At 43.3% G+C, this 21,374-nt stretch overlaps 1 protein-coding gene across 15 annotated transcripts; it reads left to right on the plus strand.

The window, feature by feature from the left end:
- Window positions 1-418: 418 nt before the first annotated feature.
- On the plus strand, window positions 419-21,185 carry arhgef11 (Rho guanine nucleotide exchange factor (GEF) 11). 15 transcript variants are annotated; one of them, XM_051399956.1, is made up of 42 exons: window positions 419-2,006; window positions 3,104-3,139; window positions 4,459-4,550; window positions 4,653-4,757; window positions 5,034-5,083; window positions 5,186-5,243; window positions 5,380-5,579; window positions 5,754-5,825; window positions 6,033-6,140; window positions 6,555-6,603; window positions 6,881-6,951; window positions 7,066-7,158; window positions 7,681-7,749; window positions 7,867-7,971; window positions 8,124-8,222; window positions 8,372-8,414; window positions 8,656-8,752; window positions 8,935-9,057; window positions 9,736-9,759; window positions 9,979-10,105; window positions 10,679-10,772; window positions 11,227-11,256; window positions 11,435-11,567; window positions 11,685-11,882; window positions 12,088-12,135; window positions 12,393-12,541; window positions 12,672-12,812; window positions 13,313-13,389; window positions 13,503-13,628; window positions 13,725-13,842; window positions 13,943-14,091; window positions 14,245-14,320; window positions 14,406-14,588; window positions 14,689-14,770; window positions 14,892-14,972; window positions 15,133-15,188; window positions 15,311-15,445; window positions 15,558-15,791; window positions 16,260-16,370; window positions 16,553-16,860; window positions 17,471-17,603; window positions 17,691-21,185. In XM_051399956.1, the coding sequence occupies exons 1-42, from the start codon at window positions 1,972-1,974 to the stop codon at window positions 17,741-17,743; spliced, it is 4,371 nt and encodes a 1,456-aa protein (XP_051255916.1). In that variant the 5' UTR covers window positions 419-1,971; the 3' UTR covers window positions 17,744-21,185. The 15 variants fall into 15 exon arrangements, with proteins under 15 accessions (XP_051255916.1, XP_051255917.1, XP_051255921.1 ...); XM_051399957.1 differs by having other exon boundaries at window positions 17,694-21,185; XM_051399961.1 differs by having other exon boundaries at window positions 6,881-6,918.
- Window positions 21,186-21,374: the final 189 nt, after the last annotated feature.

Here is a 21,374-nt window from a genome sequence, read left to right on the forward strand (position 1 = left end):
CCATACGCCATGTTTTGTTGTTGTTGAATGAATGAAAAAGAAGTATTTAAAGGCATATAATACAAGCAATCAATTGTCTAACGGCAATATGACCAAAAAATAAAATAAAATAAAGCATAAACAATATTATCTTTTAACAGTGACTGGCGCAAAACATAAGCATAGTTTATTGTGGTATTAATCCTTGTATAATTTAAATAATATGCCATAACTTCCATATATGGTAAAAACACGACCTCTTCACAAAACCTACATTATCTCTCTTTTATAAACAATTTAACAGTATTATCTTTCACTCTTGTTGTTTATATTTTCGTACTTTTAGGGAATAACTTCACTGCAGCCTCCACGCATCCATAGGTAGTCGGCAGCATCACACTACCTGCAACACCGCGGTCCGTCCAGACGGGGGCGCTGTTGCTCTGCGCGTATGATCTTTGAGAACATGGTGGTGGATCAGCAGCCAGTCAAGACAGCAGGACAACAACACAGCAGAGATCACTATTTTCAAGAACTGGGATTTTAAAGAAGGCAATAAAGACATGCAGCGGTCGTGATTGACGTCTGAGTCTTCTGGCAAACCACGAGAGACAAAAGCAAATCCGGATTTTACCACTGTGACTTGTTTTTTGGGGACCTGAGGTGGAGCTTTACTGGAATCGTATTGCCTTCTAGCTCGCTGGCTAACATGCAGCTTTAGTGTTTGGATTTTGCACAAAAAAACTGGGAATTCTGGGATAAAATCGAGCTGGAATTTGCATGGGCTGCTACTATCTCGACCACTTTAAATATCCATCTATTCGCACGCAGTTAAAAGTCATGCTGGCCTTTCATCTTGCAGACATAAGCAGGTTAGCTAGCCACCTCTAAAGGACCGACTCGTTGGCGCAGCTGGTAGCCGAACCCACGGCGCTTTCGGTCGGCCTGAGGACCAACGCCATGCCGCGGCTTGAAATCGGCCCTTCAGCAGAGCTAACTTCAGGAAGCTAACGCTAGCTGGATACAGCAGGGCCCCGCTTCAGATGGTCCTTATCATTCCCTAGCCGGTTTGTTAGATAAGCCACAACTCAAAGTCGAGAAGCAGCTTTAACATTCATCCTGCGCGGAGTTTGTTTTAATTTTTATTTTAATAAGCGAACTGCAAAACGTAGCTAATGCCGGGTAATCTGCTAATTAGCCAGCTAGTTCGTTAGCCAACGGTAGCGTCTGTGTCGGCTGTTGTTTACAGTGTTAGTATGAACATTTCCCCCCTTTTGTTAAACTAAGGTACGTTATTTGGTGTATGGAGGCAGAAAGCCACATACACATCAGTGCAGGTGACATTGGGCCATTCGTGTGAAGAGTTTTAATAACCTATGCAAAGCGTGTGAGTGAGAAAAGCAGCGACATTTAAGTTAGTGCGTCGCTTTTATGGGACCATTTAGGTCGGCACAGCTGTCCAAAGCCACGCATGTAAACAAGCCCCGACTGCGTGTGTAGTTACACTGAATTATCTTCCAGGAATCAGCCTTGCACAGACACTAAATGGCATGGGAGTTGTTGACCTCCTGCAGCATAGCGAGACATATCAGCCATTCATTCATGATTGATGACCTTTGAGGAAGCAGACTGTCCCTTTTTTATCTGTTTTCCACTACAGCAGAAACCTACACCAAGCTACCATCAGCCTGTGTTATAGTATATATTTTTAACCACTAATGTAATCCATTGAAGGGGAGATACTGAGGACTTTGTTTTTCCCACTGACACCTAACTGGAACCACTGGGGTTGGATGGGAACATGAGGAGCACTCTGTCTGATCTGAACAAGCCTCCCAGTAGCTTGAAGATCTGATCAAAGCACAACATAGAGCCCCATTGTGTGGACTGAAAACCGACGAGGAAAGAGATGATGGGGATGATGATAAAAGAGGCCCAGTGACAGTGTTGATCCCGCACCAGGAAGCAGAGGAGTGTCACAAGGCTGCAGACATGAGTCTCCGCCAACCAACCTCTACGTTGGACAGGTACGAGCCTCGCATCCGCTACACCCAGACTGTTTATATTTCTGTGGTTGAGGGTACAACTTAACACCTTTCTAAAACCTGTAGTACCCCCAGATCAACCAATCCACATGTCTTTATCTGGCTGAGGTCTAGTCTGGCCACTGGAAATACTTGTCTGACAGGCTGTTGACTGGGAGGTGATAAAACTGCTCTCTGGAACAAGGAAAGAGTTAAAATACTGTATGCTTTTCAATAGTAGCAGTCTGAAAAGTATTACTCAAAACATCCTTAGAAAGATTTTACAATTATGTTTGGTTTGTTTATAAGATCGAAGATTGATCGATTCTTACCCCTGTGTGATTCTAAAATGCCAAAGAATCTATTTTTTGTACGTTAATAAAGTTTGTTGGCGGAACAAAAAGAGAGCAGAACTCAGCACCAAGAGCACAGTGCAGCATCCGGACGATGTACAGACAAACAAAAACCAGCTGACGACAACGACTCACACTGCAGAGCTTTACAAACCCACTCTTTTTTTTACCAAAAATCCCCCAGTTAACTAGTGATGTTGGTCAGAAAACTTCACTTTCATTTCATTATTCTCACACAGACAGAGGCCTGAAATTTCTTCCAAACAAATGCAGTGAATGTTTTTTTGAAGGAAAGAAGCACACGCTGTGATCGGTCAGAAACTGACCTCCGCCCCGGCCGATTAGCTTTACTCTCAGTTCTGTGTTCACATTGCATTTCAGCATGAGCTTGAAAAATAGTGCAGACCTTTCTTTTTTTTTTTATTCAATCGAGATATTCGAAAACATCCCCATCCCTATTGTTTAGGGAGTTTCGGTGTCTATTTGTTGCTTGGATCTCATGTTGTTCATGCTGTGTGTAGCTCTGCCGCTGCTAAAACTCAGTGTACTGTAGTTCATCCTGTTGTTACTGTCAGCCATCACAACATTCACCCACACTGTGTTTCTGTGGTCATCTGTTGAGCTCTGTCTTGATCACGTGTCTCTCCTGTCTCTGCTGCTGTCAACTTCTTTCCCCCCTGTGTGTGTTCTTGTGCACGTGCCCACTATTGTGTCTGTGTCTGTGTGTGTGTGTGTGTCATGTGACAGCAGGGCAGCCAATAAGAAAAACGCCCACCTGTTCAGGTGAGAGCTTATGTCAGGGTTTGGGGTTAATGACACCTACAGATTGTACAGCTGCGGCAGCACATTTCAAAAGGCACTCGGGCTTGAAGCGGCAGCGTAGGTGGAGTTGGCAGACGAGCGCCCAGCACTGACTCCGCCTACCTGGGCAAGCTTAGGTGTACAAGGGCAAAAAAACACATCTAAACTTAGTCGTCTGCTCTTACTCAGAGTAAATCGATCCATTCAGATAGATTTGGTTTGATATATTGAGATTTGTTAAGGCATATGTCTAATTATCCATTTCACGATCAGTTAATTCCTCTATTATTGTTTTATTATATGTGTTTGAGATAGAATTAGCCTTTGAGTTAACTTTTGCACATTTACATCAAACGTTATTAATGTGCACTGTCACTGTTAAATAAACCAACAAAAAAAAAAATAGATGGATCTTAATTTCCCAGAATCTAATGTGAAGTCTTCATATTGCTTGTGTCTGACCAAAGAGTCCAAACCCCAAAAGCATAAATGCTCACATTACAGAAGCTAGAAGCGGTGAAAGTTTGGTGTTTTTTTCCTTTGACAATACTTACAGTATTAGTACATTAATTGACCTATTGCTCAATACCTCCAGATCTCAGTAAATCACAACAAATCTATCTGGATGGTTTCACTTTGGTTTTGGTGAATTGTCCCTATAATCCGACCGGTCATTGGACTAAATCACTTCAGTGTTTACACTGCGAGCCCTTGCGTCACACACCCTTAAATAAATACATTCTTGCAAGTCAAGCTGCTCTCAGTGTTTTACAATCTGTAGAGTATAAAGGGCGTGGGGATGTTTTGAACTCTTGGTCCGTTTCTCTGTGTGCTTTTTACTTCAATATTTGGCTTCATTCTGAATTTCTGCTTTTCTCTGTCCCCCCCCTTTTTCCCCCTTTTTATCTCCTCCTTCCTTCTTTTCTGTCACGCTTCGCTTTCAGCCCCTTTGCCGCTTGGTGAGTTTTCCTGTCGACCGCTTTCGTGTTGCCTCTCGTGCATTTTTTTTTCATATTCTCACTCCCTCTATCCACCATTATCTGACCGTGCGCCTCCCTCAAATCTTCTGCCTCTGACCTCCCTCTCTCCACTCACGTTGCTCTGTCTCTTATTGGAAACTTCCCCACTTTCCCCTTTGGCCTGTTCCAGTGAATTTGATTCAATAAATTCTTCCTCTTTTTGTGAATCCCCTTCAGATCTCCCTTCTCCCAGCCCAACCAGCCCTCCCACTGTTTTTCTAAATCTCCTGGTTTAGTGTTGTTTCACGCTAAACCTCTCTTTCTCTCATCTCTCAACCCCAGGCTCAGCAGTCTGACCATCGGGGACTCGGAGCGCAAATCCTCTGCCACCCAGCAGAGGGAGCCAACGGCTGACATCCCTGTCGAGAGTACGGGTAATTGAAACTTCCCACACTGGTTTATTTTCATATCATTTAATATATCTCCCCCCCCAAAACACCTTTTTTTTTTTAAACCCTTCTTCCCTCCTCTCCCAGGTCCCGGTCTTGTGCAGAGGTGTGTGGTCGTGCAGAAGGACCAGCTCGGGTTTGGCTTCACAGTGTGTGGAGAGAGAGTGAAGCTAGTGCAGAATGTCCGACCAGGTGAGACATGTGCGCAGCTTATGTGTTGAATTTCTTCTGTCATGAAAGAAATGACAAAAACTTGTGATACAGTTTACAATTTATAAACGCATAGTTGTTGATTTATGATTTTAAAGGTGCTCCATCAAATCACAAACTACAACAGCAGCTTATTTTGGAGATTATTTTTCAAATATATGATGACATAGAAATGGGAAGTGATAAATAAGTTGTTTGTTGTAGCGCACATGACATTTGAGTTAAAACTCATCCGTATGTCTTTACTCGTCTTTACAGGTGGTGCAGCAGTCAAGGCCGGGGTCCAAGAAGGAGACAGAATCATAAAGGTTTTTACTACTTTCCACCACGGACACTGAATTTAAGAGTTCTTCCTGTCTGTTTTTTGTGTTGTTGAACTTCCTCTTTTCCATCTGTCTCCACCCCCCCAGGTGAACGGGTCGCTGGTGTCCTCCATGTCCCATCAGGAGGTGGTAAAGCTCATCAAATGTAAGTTTGAAATAAGCTGGATTGTTTCTGTGTATTTGCTGTAAGATGTTGTAAGATGATGCTCATGTGTTTTCTATGTTTCAGTTCTTTTGCCCGTGTTTATCCGATTCTGTCCCCACATTTTATCTTCCCACAGCTGGACCGTATGTAGCCCTGACACTACAAGGACCACCCCCTTCAACTGCCTCCTTGCCCTTAGAGCCTCTCCCCACTGACCTCGCACCGGGTCACAGAAAGTCTCTGGGTGGGGAGGCCCCACCCCCTCCACCTCCACCCTTGCCCTCTGGACTGAGCAGCACCCCTTCCCAAAGAATCACTGGACCTAAACCACTACAGGTGAATTAAATTACATATTCAATTATATTATTACTATTGGCTCGTGGACACTCCCAGCAGCCATCAGCGTGAAACAAATGCTCAGCTTTAAAATGGACAATGTGTAGGTAAATATTATAATTGCTTTGGCATCATTAAATGATTTATTATTTCTGTTGTAAATGTGTTTTTTAGGACCCAGAATTACATAAACATGCCACTCAGATACTCAGGAAAATGCTGGAGCAGGAAGAGGCCGAACTACAGGTAGACACACTCGCACACAAACACAAACAAACAAATAAGCCATCCCGGTGTTTTACTCCGTGCTCTAAGATGCATTTCTGATCCCTGACTGCATCTTCCTGTAGACGCAAATATCTCTTATTGCATCATGCTACCTGTATGATGAGTTACAAGTTTATTTTTGCAGCTAAAGTCTGCTGTTGATAACCAGACCCGACCAATTTACAGGACTTGCTGGAGGAGCAGCTGAAGAACCCGTCGCCGTCATTGGAGGAGCGGATCGAAAGTGCCAAGAGGAGAGCCCACCAAGTCAGGGTCAAGATTCAGCAAGATCTGGTGAGGAGACACACCTGTGACTGACTCTGACTTTCTATACTCACTAAAAACCCCTCTGTATATATAACTTCTTGTTTTACCAGCATAGGAAATTTGATTTGCAAATGTTTAGGAGCATTATGTCACCCACCAGGCCACATGTTCACATATTCAAATTCACCTGTCATGTCACCTGATTGGATACAGTTAATTCAGTTATGTTCAAGAGGAAAGATCCTGTTATTATTATTTATCTTCTCACCTGTCTCCTTTTGCCTTGCATGCAGTTTTAAATTCTAAGTTAAGTCAGTGTTTACAGCCTGTTCTACTGGTTGCTTTTGGCTCAAAAAGACAATTAATCCAGCGTCCATGATGATAATTTACCTTTACTTACCAGTGCTGAAAAATAACTGATGCTTTATCCTGCTACTACAGGAGGGCACGCGGTCAGAGTCTGCCACGAGCTACGTCATTGCAGGAGAAGGTTTGTATCTGTTTATCTTTTAATTCAATTTCTCAGTGCTACGGAGATTGGGTTGGATCATGCACAGTTCCTGATTGAATTAGTCTGTATATCAGCCAAAAATACACAGAAATTGGTCAAATAATAATTGATGGTGCCACACGTCAGTATCCTTCTTAAAGTGCTGTCTTAAATTGTGTTTTATATGGTAAAAATAGCATATACACTCCAATGTAAACCACTGGTCATAGTTTAAGCGGCTTTATAAGTGGTGTAAAACTGCTCTGTGCTTTGGCAGGTCGACTCTCGATGGACTCAAGCGAAGGAGACACGGAGGTAGGCCGCAGTGTCCTGTCTTCTCCCGCACTGGTGAGATTGTATGTGTGTTTGTGTATAAGATGGTCCCACTCATCCCGTCCCCCCTCGTCCTCCCTCCCTCCCTCACTCCTCCCACTCCTCCTCCTCCTCCTCCTTCCTCCCCAGGCCTTTGAGAGTCCCCACTCCTCCCCCTCATCCTCCTTCAGGACCCCCCAACACCGACGGCAGAACTCCGACACACACACCCTGTCTGATTCGGTGAGATGGACACACGCACTCGCATTCATTTTTGAGATTCGCCACACGCAGTGTAAAGACATATTAACACATGCTTAGCTGACGTGTGAATGTTACCAAATCCAACAGTATACTTAATAATTAATGACTTAAGTAAGGTAAAAAGAAAACACGTGTAGTCTATTTCCTAGTACGACAGAGTCAGTTATGATACAACAACTACTTTGACATGTAGCTCGGCTATTTCCTCTTCATCCGTTCCTCTCCATTTCTGTCATGCACCGTCGGTCTTTGAACGTAGCTGTTTTAAATGTGTGTGACAAAGCAGCGAGACCGAGAAAACAATTTATGACCACGGCCTTCGATTCAGATTTCACGCCATCGCGACTCTTCTGCTATGAGCGCCGCACGTACAGTAAATGCATGAAAAGAGCAGACGTGCTTGGACCTGCTGTCCTCCAGTGTGTGACTAAGAGTTTCTGTTTTTTCTGTTTGTTTGTTTGATTTTTTTAAATCTGTGTGTGTGCGCATTTGTGTTCAAAGGGCGGAAAGGCCCAGATCATCGGCCCAGAGGAAGAGGATGAAGAGGATGGCGGTTATCCATTTAACGAGGTGAGAAAGACATTTTCATGTGCATCCAGCGGAGTCTTTATTTTACAGCCTCAATACTTTGCCCCGTTTCCTCCATCTATACTTAAGTGTTCGTATTTTCTCCAATCTTTCTCTCAGATGGACGGTCCGTTCCAGGACATTGAGTTATTGAAGTCGCGACCGGCGCACATGGCCGTGTTCATGAGATACGTCTTTACCCAGCTTCTGGACCCCAACCCTCTGGTCAGTCTGCGTTGTACTTTTATTAGCTTCGTTTAATGTTCTAAATTTCATATGTAACCTTTTTAAATGTATTCTGGTACTTTTGGAAGACATTGCAGTTTGTGTATCTGCGCTTGCTTTCTGACATTCATGGTTGCGTGTGTCTACATCAGCTGTTTTACCTGTCAGTGGAGGCCTACCTGGGCTCCAGTCCTAAAGACGCCCGCGCACTTGCACCTCAGATCTGCTCCCATTTCCTGGACCCAGATGCTGTATGTACCACCCTGCCTTAATGATTTGAACTTGTATTCCTTTATCTGTTATATCCCAGTATTGGCTGCTAATGTGCAATATGTTAATACTGTAATCCTCCCATAAAAGTGATATGGCGTGTGTTTTCTTTTTCTTTTTTCCCTTGTAGCCCCTGAAAATCAAAGTACGAGAGGAATACCTCACAGATATAGGTAAGACAACTAAAAGCTAGTTGAGTTGTCGTCTTACGCGTTTTGAATTTTCATATTGATATTCGTGCCTCCATTTTGATGATTTGTAAGGTTTTCTTTCATGTGAGATATAAAAAGAAAACTAGGAATTTGATTTGTGACTGATTTTATTTCAAAGGATGAGCCACATGGATGTAATGATTATGTTAGCTTGTGCAGAAGTGTACCCACTGACATTGTGTTGTGTCCATCTCTCCTTCAGAAAGTCGACTTCATGCCCAGGAGGACATCAGAGGACCTCTGTCTGAGCTGCAGCAGCAGGTGCTGCCAGACATCCAGGACCAGATACAGGACTACAGGTATATTACTTAAGATTGATTTTGTTTCTCACATTGATAAACATTAATACTGGGGGGGTTATTCAGTGAAAATTAGGGCTTGTGTCCCTGTTCTGAGGCAGAATAATGACCATAAAGGTCAGCTTTGACTCAATTACCATATTCTACTGTTCATAATAACCTGTTAAACTTGTGTTTCATAGGAACAAGCAGATGATGGGTCTTGGCTCTCTGTTTGGAGAAGGAGACCTGCAGCAGCTGGATGGAGACCCGATGAAAGAGAGACAAGTGGTTGACAGACAGGTCACTGCCCTCTGGGAAATACTGTGAGTCTGCAACTTACTGAAGTACTGCTGCGTCATGTTTTTCCTGTGCAAATTTTTGTTTTAAAGTTTTAGGTTCATGGCGAGGGCACGGGTTCGTTTTCTGGACAAGTTGATGTCAAACCAGAGATGATCAGCTTGTTTTACATCTAAATATATTTTTACTCTTATGCCGACCAAATAATAAAACAAAAAATATCGACCAACATTTTCATTATCAACCTGTTAAATAATTATACATTGGTTTGCTTTAACATGTAACTCTAATCCTAAAGCGAATATTAACACACACACACACGCGCACACACACACACACACACACACACACACTCAGACTGTTGAGGCAGGTTTGCCTAGCAACAGGGTCAGATGTTTGAGGCCCAATAAAATAGTTATTACAAAGCGACAGAAGGAGCTCACCCAAGCTACCATAACAAAGGTCATTACCACAGCGGCAAAACCTGTAAACCACATGACATTTATTTCTTTGACTTCATGCACACACGGGCCGATTCCCGTCACATGACTGCCGCACCACAATCTGTTTCTCACATCGTTTGCGGCTGAATTAAATGGATATAACTCTGAGGAATTAAACTGGATATCTCTTTGAAAGCCTGTTATTTCTCGTGAAGGGGAATTAACCGCCTTTTTATGTCTCTCTGTTTGTTCCCGCTGCAGATCAAAGCACGAAGAGGACAGAAGGTAAAAGACGTGTCTCGTCTGTCGGAGGGGAATATAATTTGAAAAAGCAACACCTGTCTGAGAGATTGGCTCATTTCTTGCTCACACCTTTTCTTTGTTTGTTTCCCCTTGTGGTCTATTCTCCTCACGTTTCCCTCCACCATGTTTGTCTTATTTCTTTCTCTCTCTCGCTCCCTCGCTCTCTCTCACTCCCTCCGCCCCCTCTCTCCTCTCCCTCAGTTCTCCTCTGGCGTCGGCAGTGCTCCTGTACCTGCGTCATTCTGGTATCAAGCTAAGAGACTCCAAGGTCTTCCCTGGTTTGAGCACAGAGAAGGAGAAGTGGCTCGCTTTCTTAAAGACGAAAAAGGTAAGAGCCCTTCCGAAAAGTCGTCTTTTTTTTTTTTTTCTACAGAAGGAGAAGATGTTGCAAGTTGCAACCACACTTCTGCAAATGTAGTTAATAATGTAAATGTCAATGTACCTGCAAATGTAAACATGGGCATCTTGTTACTTTTTCAAATTGTTTTTCTTTTTTGAACATACAAGAGCAAAATCCTTTCTGCAGTATCGTGTGTTTTACACTATCGGCAAAAAAGAAAATTGCATTATTTTTATTTTTAGCAGTTTTGTAAAGCTCTATTAGCTCATCTGTGTGGTCTGGTCCTCTCTTGCTATACCTATACGAGGTGTGAGCTCCGCGGTGCCACTTTGTACATCACTGAGGTATTATTTATCTAGAGCTCACCTGTAGAAGACTTGCAACCCCGTCTGACTTCTCTTTTCAATGTGGTTTCCACAGAAGCTTTGCCGTTTCTGAAATGGAAATGGATCGTACATGTATTTCCACATTCAGAAATGCTTAAATCAAAAGATTTGTGTGTTTCTACGTTCAAGTGGAAGCTAAAATGATGCACTTTAAACGTGGCTCCTCTCTCCACAGCTGAGTGGTACCAAGAAAGAGAAAGATGGAGAGGATAAAAAGAGAAATCCCATCCTGAAGTACATCGGCAAACCCAGGAGCACATCCCAGTCCAGTAAATACACACACACACACACACACACACACACACACACACACACACACACGCACACACTCATTTCTGATTCAGATTTGCTCTAAATCATTATTATAACCATATTCATTGTCAGAATGCTAAAATGCTAATACATGCATGCAACATGAGGTTTACAAATATAGTTTATTGTTCTGGGTCTCATGAGAACATTATCAGTATTTAGAATGTCAGATCCATCTGTGAAAAAGTAATTATCAGCTGACAGTATTGGTTCACTGGCACACCACATGAGAGGCACGCTAACACGTGTGATGCTCTCGCTCACTGTGTTTGTCAGACCATATTGATTTCCCTCTGCCCTCTGTTTGTCATTTTATTGTTTTTGCAGGTTTGTTTATTGATTTATGGAATTTTCATTGTGTCTTGTTGTCCTGATTTCATGGTTTCTTTTTGGTTCATTTTGATTTTATAGCATTCCATGTCCCGTTGTCACCCACCGAAGGTATATATTTTTTGTCACTGCACTTTTTTGTTTTTACTCTTTGGTTAAAATTTCCTTTTCACCAAACATTAGTTACTGTACATAAGATTCCACCTCATTTTATACATATCAACTATCTGCTGATAGCATGTGTGCTATTTTATTACACTGTACAATTAAGTCATGTCTGTGTGTGCAGTCCGTCCCGGCAGTGTGAGGAACATCATTCAGCAGTTTGAGAATCACACGGAGACGACGGAAGAGGAGGGGGGTGACGCTGCTGACCCCCAAAGGCTCTCCTCCAGCAGCCTGGGAGAAGACGGCATGGACAGGTAGCTCTGAAGTCCACCTTGAGTTTATATTCAGTATGAGCTCATAGAACCTCTTTCAAAGTGTTTGATCCTTAATGGCTTTGTGAAATGTTGTGGGGTTTTTGTTCTCTTTTGCAGCCCTACGGTCTCAGTGCGTCTGGCACGTAGCGAGTCATTGAAGGCTCAGGGAGAGGGGCGTCGGCGGGGTGTCGTCTCAGGGACGGAGTCTGTCCCTCGCTCTCGCAGCGACGTGGACATGGAGGACTGCGGGGAGGGGCCGGGCCTCAGGCCGTTGCAGCACAGCGCGTCGTCATCTGCATCTAGCAGCTCTGCGCGGTAAAGATGAGGTTTTTTTTTTCCCATTTTGAAAACAGAATCATCTCAAATTTCTCTTAAAGAAGATAATTAATACAGACATTGCATCCTTCAAAACCCTCCCCTTTTAATAAGAGCTTCACATCCCAAACACCCCAGATGTTACCCCTGGAAGTATAGGTTTTCGCCTCACGCCCTCTCTCTCTCCACTCTCTCTCAACCTCAGGTCTCTAGAGAACCCTACACCCCCATACACCCCTCGGTCTAGACGCAGGTGAGTTTCCGTGTCACCCCCATAGATGATTGATCAGCTGTTAAACTACTCTTGATGATGAAACTGTTTGGTTCACAAGAAAGAACCGTCAGCTTTCAGCGTCTTTCAGTTTCAAGTCTCCCCGTAATGTTAGGTGAACACAAAGGAGTTTTATTTTTGCAGTAGCTATGCTGGTATAAGACATTCTCTGTTTGTCTCTCATGTGCATGTCAGACTCCCTTACCTGTGTTTATGTGTCCGTGTGTGTGACTCTGCAGGAGTGTAGACTCACCGCTGGCGCTGCTGCCAGACGCTGCGGCGCTGGAGGAAGACGTGTACGACAGTCAGAACTGGCAGGACACAGTTCCTCCTCAGCTCCTCGCCACGCTCAGTCCGAGGGAAGTGGACAGACAGGCGGTCATATACGGTACAAGTCAAGAACTACTTCATACTCCACAGTCGTCATTAAATATATTCTACTTTAAAATGTCTAATAGTAACATGGAGGTGCATTGATGTTGATTATCTGTTTGCTACTTTCTTCTCGCCATCATCAGAGCTGTTCACCACTGAGGCGTCTCACCTGCGGACCTTGAAGGTCCTGGACCAGGTCTTTTTCCAGAAGATGAGGTCTGTGCTGAACTCTGATGAGCTCGCCTGCATCTTCCCCAACCTGCCCCAGGTCTATGAACTCCACGGTCAGTCTGTGTGTGTGTGTGTGTGTTTTTGGGCTATGGATAAATATGAGCATATTTCTAATACTATTTTAAGATATTTTCCAATTTAAGAAATCAATCTTTAAGAAGAGTGAGAATTTAAATATGGAAAATTAAGGAACTTTCATGTCACTGTTTTCTGTTTCTTCTGTTTGCACAATAAAGTGAGCTGTACTTTGAATCAACATGTATTCAAGCCCTTATATTGCTAGGTAAATAATAATAAGTGAAGCAAATACTAAGCAAAGGTCGTAACTATTAAATTGGATATCTGCTTGCAGCTTTACTGAGTCAATATGTATTCTGCGCTTTAATTTAGAGCATAAAGAGAACATGGAAGTATACAGTGTGAAATAATTCCCATGCTATGATTGCAAATAGTTTTGTTTTGGATCATATAATTATGTCTTTAAGGGCGATATGGATTATCTTATTGGTAGTATTTGAAATTAACCGATGATGAATGTCACTCTTCTTTGCAGCAAGTCTGTGCGAGGCGATGAAGAAGCGAAGAGAAACTCCCATCGTTCAGGACATCGGCGACGTTATGCTGGCCAGGGTGTGTGAAATAATTACCGCCATCATTGCAACTCCGTTTGCGTCGTCTCATTTTCATCCCAGGTGTTCATGAATATATAATATGGTGTGTTTAACAGTGGTGTGTGTTTGTAGTTTGAAGATGCAGCTGGAGATGAGTTCCAGGAACAGGCGTCCCAGCTGTGCAGCCAGCAATCTCAGGCCCTGGAGCTGATCAAGAACAAACAACGTAAAGACCCTCGCTTCGCGCACATCATCCAGGTACATACACACACACACACGCTGTGTATATTATACTGCTGTATGAGTAGTTGTAGCTTTGTGCTTTATGTGCTTATGTGTTTGACATTTGTTCAGGAGTGTGAGGCGAGTCCCCACTGTCGGAGGCTGCAGCTCAAAGACCTGCTGGTGTCGGAGATGCAGAGACTCACCAAGTATCCTCTGCTGCTGGACAACATCATTAAACACACAGAGGGTGAGGATTCAGCAGATGCATCGTGTACCATCAACACAGTAAATCATGCACTAAAAAAGTACAGGAGTTTTAAGGCGTGTATTCTTGTTTTGTTGTTTAGCGGGTTCATCGGACCTCCCCTCACTTCAGCGCGCCCAGGCGTGTTGCAGAGGGATACTGCAGGCTGTCAACGAGGATGTGAGGGAAACGGAACACCGGCAACGCCTCAGCCAATACCAACGCAGGCTGGACGCCGCCCCGCAATTCAAGGTGGCCAAATAGTTCATGCTGGTTAACCTTCCTCCCTTGTTCACGTTATTCATATTGCAATGAAGGATACCAACCATGTCCCATATGAGCTTTCCATCTTTTATACCTAAATGTGTTTTTTTTTTTGTTTTTTTTTACTCTTCTCTCTCACAGAGTCTGGACTTATCCACTAAGAGAATGATCCATGAAGGTCCTCTCACGTGGAAAGTCAACAAAGACAAGCAGATAGGTCAGTACTTTTTGTGTGGACACATACGGTCTCATGAGTTTGGTTTTATGCCCTTTTTAATCACGTCTCTGTATCCCTCCATCAGAGATTCAAGCGCTGCTGCTGTCAGACTGCCTGGTCCTTCTACAGAGGGGCCCAGACGACCGGCTGCAGCTCAGATATCCATCCCGCTGGCTGGGTGGAGGCGGAGGAGGCAGCGGAGACAGCAAGACCTCCTTCAGCCCTCTGGTGAAGCTGCACTCGCTGCTGGTCCGCTCAGTAGCCACAGGTAAGACTGTGGTCACACATCAGAAAGCAAATCTTAAAATAGATTTTTTTTTGTGTGTGCGGCCGCGGTCACACGTGTAAATCTTTTGTTTTCTCTCCAGACAACAAAGCCCTCTACATCATCAGCACCACAGAGAGGCAGATCTACGAACTGGTGGCTGGGACGTCATCGGAGAAAAACAAGTAAGCTCTTTTCTACAACTGGTATTTACCTTAAGCAGGATTACAAAGCATCTATGTTATGTTATGTTTTTTTGCGCCGTATGTCTGCAGGTTGCCTTGACTGTTGATTTTTGTTTTGCAGCTGGAAAGATTTACTAGAAAAGACCATCTCATCGGCAGATGGTTCATCACCCCTGATCAATCACGGATCCATGCGTCTGTCGTGAGTAAATCTTATCTCTATGAATAATAAACAGTGTGTTACTTTTAAGTTTTATTCTAGTAGGTGTGTTCTCTTCTTTTTTTTTTTTTTTTTTTTTATATATGCTTATTTTCTTCACCTTGCATATGCTTAGTGTTTGTTGTGTTTGTATTTTCTGTAGGTCCCCCAGTCTACGCAGTGCGTCCCCAGTCTCAACTGGCAGTAATGTCTATGCAGGTAACAACCACCATTATAATCAACAGACCTGAGTATTTCAACTGCCCGCAAATATTTGTGAAGCTAAACAGAGTTCGATATTTTGGGCTTTGTCACACCTCCAACTGTTTGAAATCTTCCAGACAATTCCATGACGGAGCCGTCGGACTCCATGGAGACTCATTCCAACAACGACGACATTGTGCTCTCAGCCAACACACCTTCGGACCAATCAGAAAGGAAAGCTGCCGGTGTGGCAGAGGCTGCTTTACAAGACGGTGAGAAGGAATGAAAAACAAACCTCATGACTTCTACAAAACCTGTAATGTAACATGTATAATTAAATTCTGTTTATTCTTTTTCCTTTTTGCTGTTTTCATGCGTCTACAGTTGAAACACTAAAGCAGCTCATATTACGGGATTTAGAAGAGGACGGTTGGAGCCACGATTCCGATGACACGCCCACTAACGAGACGACCAACGAAAGGAGCTCGTTCACAGAGAGACAGCGGCCAGAGTCTCTGGAGACGGTCCTCAACTTCAGCGTCGACGAATGGGAGGCCGAGCCTGAAGAGGTTCCGCCCCCGGACACCGAGCAGCCTAGCGTTCAGGTCGTGAGAAAAGGTAAAGGATCGGATAGAGAAAAGCTTTCAGATAATTTGATTTAATTGTTCAGCGGGGCTCGACTGGCTGATCACTCTGAGGTCATTCAATTCTCAGATACAATTTGAAGCTTTTGTTTCAAAATAAATCCCAATTATGAACCTTTTTGTTTCTTTTGAGATAAATATTTGATTGTTGGCTGAACTGAAAGTGAATTCAGCTCCGTGTGCTTTTTGTCTGTTTTTTGGATCAAATCTGATCAAGTTTCTGATGGCTGCCTTCCTCTGCATGTTTTTCTCTGCATTCGGTGATTCGTTGTTTGGGTTCTTACGCACTTTATCTTCTCTCTCTCTCTTGTGTCGGCTTGCTCTTCACAACACGACAACCCACTTGCTCCTACATCAACTCATTCCCTCACTCTTTTATTCACGTACGACACACTTCCGCACACACTTTATTTCCTGTCACACGTCTATCCTCTGTGCATAGCTGTGGTTGCGGGTCCTTCTTCTTCTTCTTCTGTCCCTGACGACATCACTGATGATGTCGCCCTCCCCTCCGACCAATCATCCAAGCCGAGAGGCAAGGCCACCGCGCAGGGTAATGATGACTAAATCGGTCAAGTGCTGTTTTTATGAGACAAGCACGTTCCTTTATTTATGTGTAATATTAATCAAGATAATGGATATAAAATATAATTTATAATCTTAAGAGTTGGCCTTAATTTTACCCTTGAAGTTACTCACCGGCACACTTTGTGTTATCACATTTCTGTGCTCCAGGGAACACTTTCTACCTGGTAATGCCTACAGAGCAAGGAGAGAGCATCACCGATGACCACGACGACCCCCCGACCCCCACCGCCAGCCACTTCCCTCAGCCTCTCGAGGAAGTGATGTCACCACAGACGCAGCCGGAGGAGGAAACGTCCGACTGCGTCCCCGCGCCCGACCGATCGGAGGCTATGCAACCGGAACAGGAAGAAGAAACGGGTCAATCGCAGGCGGGGCACCAGAGCCACGTGATCAAAAACGTGGACGAGATTTTCCACACGATTGAGGGGTTGATGAGCAAGTTGCGGCAGCTGAAGGTGAGTTTGTGTTCAGGTGGCAACGTTTCCATCGACTCTCGACTTGTTTTAACCCACAGTTTGAACTTTTTTTTGTTCGTGAACCGGTGTGTTACCTGGCTTCGTTTTGTGTGTCTTATGAGAAGTGAAGATTTCCCTGCAGTCCATCTTAATGGCTTCTATTCAACCCCTACATTGTTTATTTAATTGTTTTAAATTGCAGTAAACAGCAGAGATCAGCTTTCAGGGAGGAGAAGTTAACGCCACAGCCTTGGAGGGGAATGTAATGAATGCAGCATACATCATCTGGTTGAAAAAACTGAGAAAAACACTGGAGCTTAGATTACCCAACTAGATTGTTAACTTAATTTATACTATGGGGTCTTTGTTTTTCTGTCGTGGCGCCACTGCTGCCTTCATCACATTCATACATCTCTCTGTGAGAACGTTTTGTCCAGTTTTTGAAACCTGAACACCAAGCAACAAAGTTATCCACAGGGCCAAACATATCTATAAAGCAGGATATTCTCGTATTTCTAATTTGACAAAATGTTTTCCCCTCCTCCTTCACTACCTAAGCTTGATGTTCTGCCCCTCATTTTGACTCTCTTGAATGTTCGCCCCTTTGCAGGAAATTGAGAAGGCCCATCACACGCTTTTGAAAACCCTCAGAGAGCCATCTGTCAATCAGGAGTCAGAGGACCAACCGTGTCCCTCGGCAACCGTCTCCAGAACACCATCACTGGATCGCGGATCAGGAGACGGTGAGGGGGCTCGGATTTTGCGTTGTAAAACTTAACAAAACGATTTTTTCTATACTAAATACAGTTTTTTTTTTCCTTCAACCCAAGCAGACAAAGAGGGCATCCCAGCAGAGCCCAAGATTCAGTCGACTGGATTCTAACATCGTTGCAGAGTGGATTTACATGTCACCCAATCTTGATGGAGGCACCAATATGTACCCACCGTCAGACTCTGGCACCTCAGCCGTGCCTCCCCTCGCCCCTCGTCCCTGCATGCACTGGCCAGTGGAACAGAGCCCAGGAAGGACCATGGCTGTTTGTTTCGTTGTTGTTTTCTGTTGCCCTGGGACACCAGGATGCCGGACGGACTCACTGGGATTTCTGAGGGGGTCAGCACAACCTCTGACTTCTACCAGAACATGAGGGAGTCCAGGATGGAGTGAGGGAAAAAAGTATGAAGGAACAAAAAAAAAAAAAAAAAAGGCAGAAGACAAGTTGACTGGCGAAGAGGAAGGAAAAGTTGGGAAGAATTGAAAGTGGGGAAAAAAAAATGTTGGATACTTGTGAAGGAAAATGAGTTGTACGTCTTGCTTTTTAAAGAGCTGGTTGAAGGAGCGGAGCAGAAAAGTGTTGAAATGTTAATTTAAGGAAAAATCCGAGGGACCCATCACCCCTGCACTTTACCCACAATGCATCCCTCTGTCACGTACGTCCTCCACAGTGGACGGATCAGGGACTGGAGATGCCACTGGCCTCCGGGGGGCCCCTCTCCCCCCTCCTCCCACATTGGTTGCTTTACACTGAGTTCACCTGCCACCACGGCCGAAGGACTGTGTCTATATAATTCAGGTTATTTGCACTGGGTAAGGAAACCAATATCACACACACACACACACACACACACACACACACAGCATTTAACCGTTTCATTCAGAAACACTACAGTTATTATCACGCTTACATTATCATATTCATATTCAGTGCAACATATTGATCATAACGTGGTTCGTCTTGATTGTTCATTGTTCATTTTAAGTTCTGGAAACACTACTGCGCTGTTTACTACTGAAATGCTGGCAGGTTTTATTTTCAGCGCTGCTTCAGAGGCATACAGGGATCTATTCAGTTTTTTTTGTTGTTTTTTTTTAAAATAACAAGCTCAGTGGATTCACACAGGTGTTCTGATCATGTAAAGATGTTTTAGGTTTTGGGTGATTCAGGATGTGTTCGGGGCAAGGTTCGAGACAGGCAATGTTGACGACGACGAGCGAGAGGGAACGGGACGAATACTGATCCAAACCCGGAAACTTGAAATTTTCACTGAAGACCTGTTTGTCACTCAATCAAATTGCTGCCAAATATCACCGCTGACATTGCCTGTCTACACTTTTAAAGATTTGACTGTGCATCCTTTTAGCCCTCGCTCCAGCGTATTGTGTGTGTAAATAGCACGGTGAATACTGTGAACCAGCAACAAACCCCTTCTCCTATGATCCAGTGGTCATACCATGCATAGTGTTTATATCCACATCCAAAGCTATGAAATGACTGTGCTCTTTATCAAGTAGCCTCCCAGAAAGACACCCCCCCCGCCCCGCCCCCCACCCAGCCTGCACAGAACAACTCATATTAACTGGGAAAAGTTTTGTAAAATGGAATTTTACAAACTCAAGTTTACGCACATGGTCCAAGTATAACAGCTATATTTAACTGTCCTGTGACTGCAGCACAGTTGGATCAAGCAAACATTTGAAGGAATAGCTTGACTGGAAAATGCTATTATTTGCAAAGATCGATACCACTGTTTAAATATATAGAATACACATAAAGAGCCAGCAGCTGGTTAGCTTAGCTTAGCATAAAGACTGGAAACGGGAGGAGACGGCTAGCCTGGCTCTGTCCAAAGGTTAACCTACCAGTACCTCTAAAGCTCACTCATTCATGTTACATCTCATCAGTTACTGGAGTCTCTGCAACCTCGCAGTCACGACAAGACGGGAGTCACTGTGCCCGACCACGTGGAGTTGTTATCGATCTTAGCAAGAAAGCAAGAAGAGTATTTCCCAAAAACTATTCCTTTAACTATTTTTGGATCATGTTCAGGAGTGATTTAATGTCCTCGACGTTCATAAAAGTTTTTGTATGCCTCGGTTGAGGCATGTGTAACCAGCAATGACTGACACTAAAGCCAAGTGCTTTTCTTTTCTTTCTTTTTTTACCCTCAAACTCCAGCTGTCCTGAACTAATTCTAACACACACTAGACCGAAAAATACGTATTTAAACTGTGACAAGGAAATAACTTCTTCTCGAGATAGTTCTTACGTGAACCAGTTTAAACGTTTCTTCTCTTTCTTTCTCTTACCAAGCTGGGCAGGATCACACTGGACTGAATTTTTTTTTATTTGAGCTGGTTTCAAATACTTAACTGAGGAGCGCTTTAGTGAGTCACCCAGCGTCTTTACCAGCTTCCAATCCGACAACACACTACCAAACTGAACCAAACCGAGAGCCAAGAACTTTTTGATACACTACCAGCCACTGATTCTGCTATTAAAAACGATATTTCACTGCCCGTTGGAAGGTTTTCACTCTTTAGCCAAAACACACCAAAGCAGTCGTCGGTGAGCGGTGTAACTCGGCTGTCGCATATGAACAAAAAAAAATAAATATTGCGTCTTCAAATGAGAGCTATCGATCGCTGGGACAGCTGATTTTTGGCAGCTGACTGTACGAACTTGATGAATTTGTGCTAAAATGTGAAAATGTTCAACCGAAGTGGAGTTTCTTTTCAGAGGTGTTGAGGGAGGGGAGGGGGGCGGACACCTTTTTCGGATGCTGATTTTCAAGCAGCTCAGAACAAAAGTTTTGTCCATGAAAAGACAACAAAACGTAAAAAGATTCCTCCGTTTTAACACTACGGGCGCACGTTCATCACACACGTTATTTGTTGAGCTGGTTGAATCAGGATCTCCTCTGCTACTCGACAAACCCATTCCCACACACCCCCTCTTCTTTCCTCCCACTACTAACTACAGCATTTTCCATCTCCAATTTCTACCTCTACACTTCAGTTTCTTTATATCTTCCATGATTTCTATTTTTATTTTATTTTTTTCCCCCATATGTTTTATCTTGTACATTGACATCAGCGTTAAAGCCCTAACCGGCTGTAAAAAAACAAACAAAAAACAAGCTACAACTGATTCTTTTTTTTTTTTTTTTTTTTAAATGTTGCACAAACAAACTTCCCTGCACGGTGCAAACTACTGTATGCATACACACGTCTTTTACTATCATCTCATTGTCTTTTTATTTTGTGTCTTTTTAAGAAAAAAAAAATAAACCTTGTTCACTCATGTAATATAGAGAGATCAGACCCACTTGTTTTATATATGTTAATTTTTTTCTGTAAAGCCTTAGTCCTCGTATTTGATTTTATTTTTGTAGATATGATTAAAAAAAAAAAAGGATGTATAAATTATTTTCTTCTCCCTTGTTTTTAAAATTGGTGAGATTGTTTAGCTGCACAGAAGGAAAAAAAAAGAGCTCATGTCTCAGATTCATGTGTTTTGTGAGATTAAAAAGAAACTGGATAAAGAAAACGACTCATGTGGAGTGTGACTCTTTGACCTTTACATTTATTTGTCACCATTTAATGTTATTTTTTTAAGTCTGCTTTGAATTTTTTAGGCGTCAGATTTCCTAGATGTCCAACTTGTGACATTAGTTTATTTCAACTTCTGTTGAATCTTTTGATTGAGCAGTTTGAGAGGAATTGTTCAGAAACAAAA

Source organism: Dicentrarchus labrax, unplaced genomic scaffold (assembly GCF_905237075.1).
Source record: "Dicentrarchus labrax unplaced genomic scaffold, dlabrax2021, whole genome shotgun sequence".
Taxonomy (NCBI): domain Eukaryota; kingdom Metazoa; phylum Chordata; class Actinopteri; family Moronidae; genus Dicentrarchus; species Dicentrarchus labrax.

Bases quoted from the DNA above. Each gene is read 5' to 3' on its own strand.
- arhgef11 (XM_051399956.1), top strand. From the start codon at position 1,972: ATGAGTCTCCGCCAACCAACCTCTACGTTGGACAG. The intron at 9,058-9,735 runs GTGAGTCTGCAA...TTCCCGCTGCAG, and splicing joins ACTGCCCTCTGGGAAATACT to ATCAAAGCACGAAGAGGACA. The intron at 12,542-12,671 runs GTACAAGTCAAG...CGCCATCATCAG, and splicing joins CAGACAGGCGGTCATATACG to AGCTGTTCACCACTGAGGCG.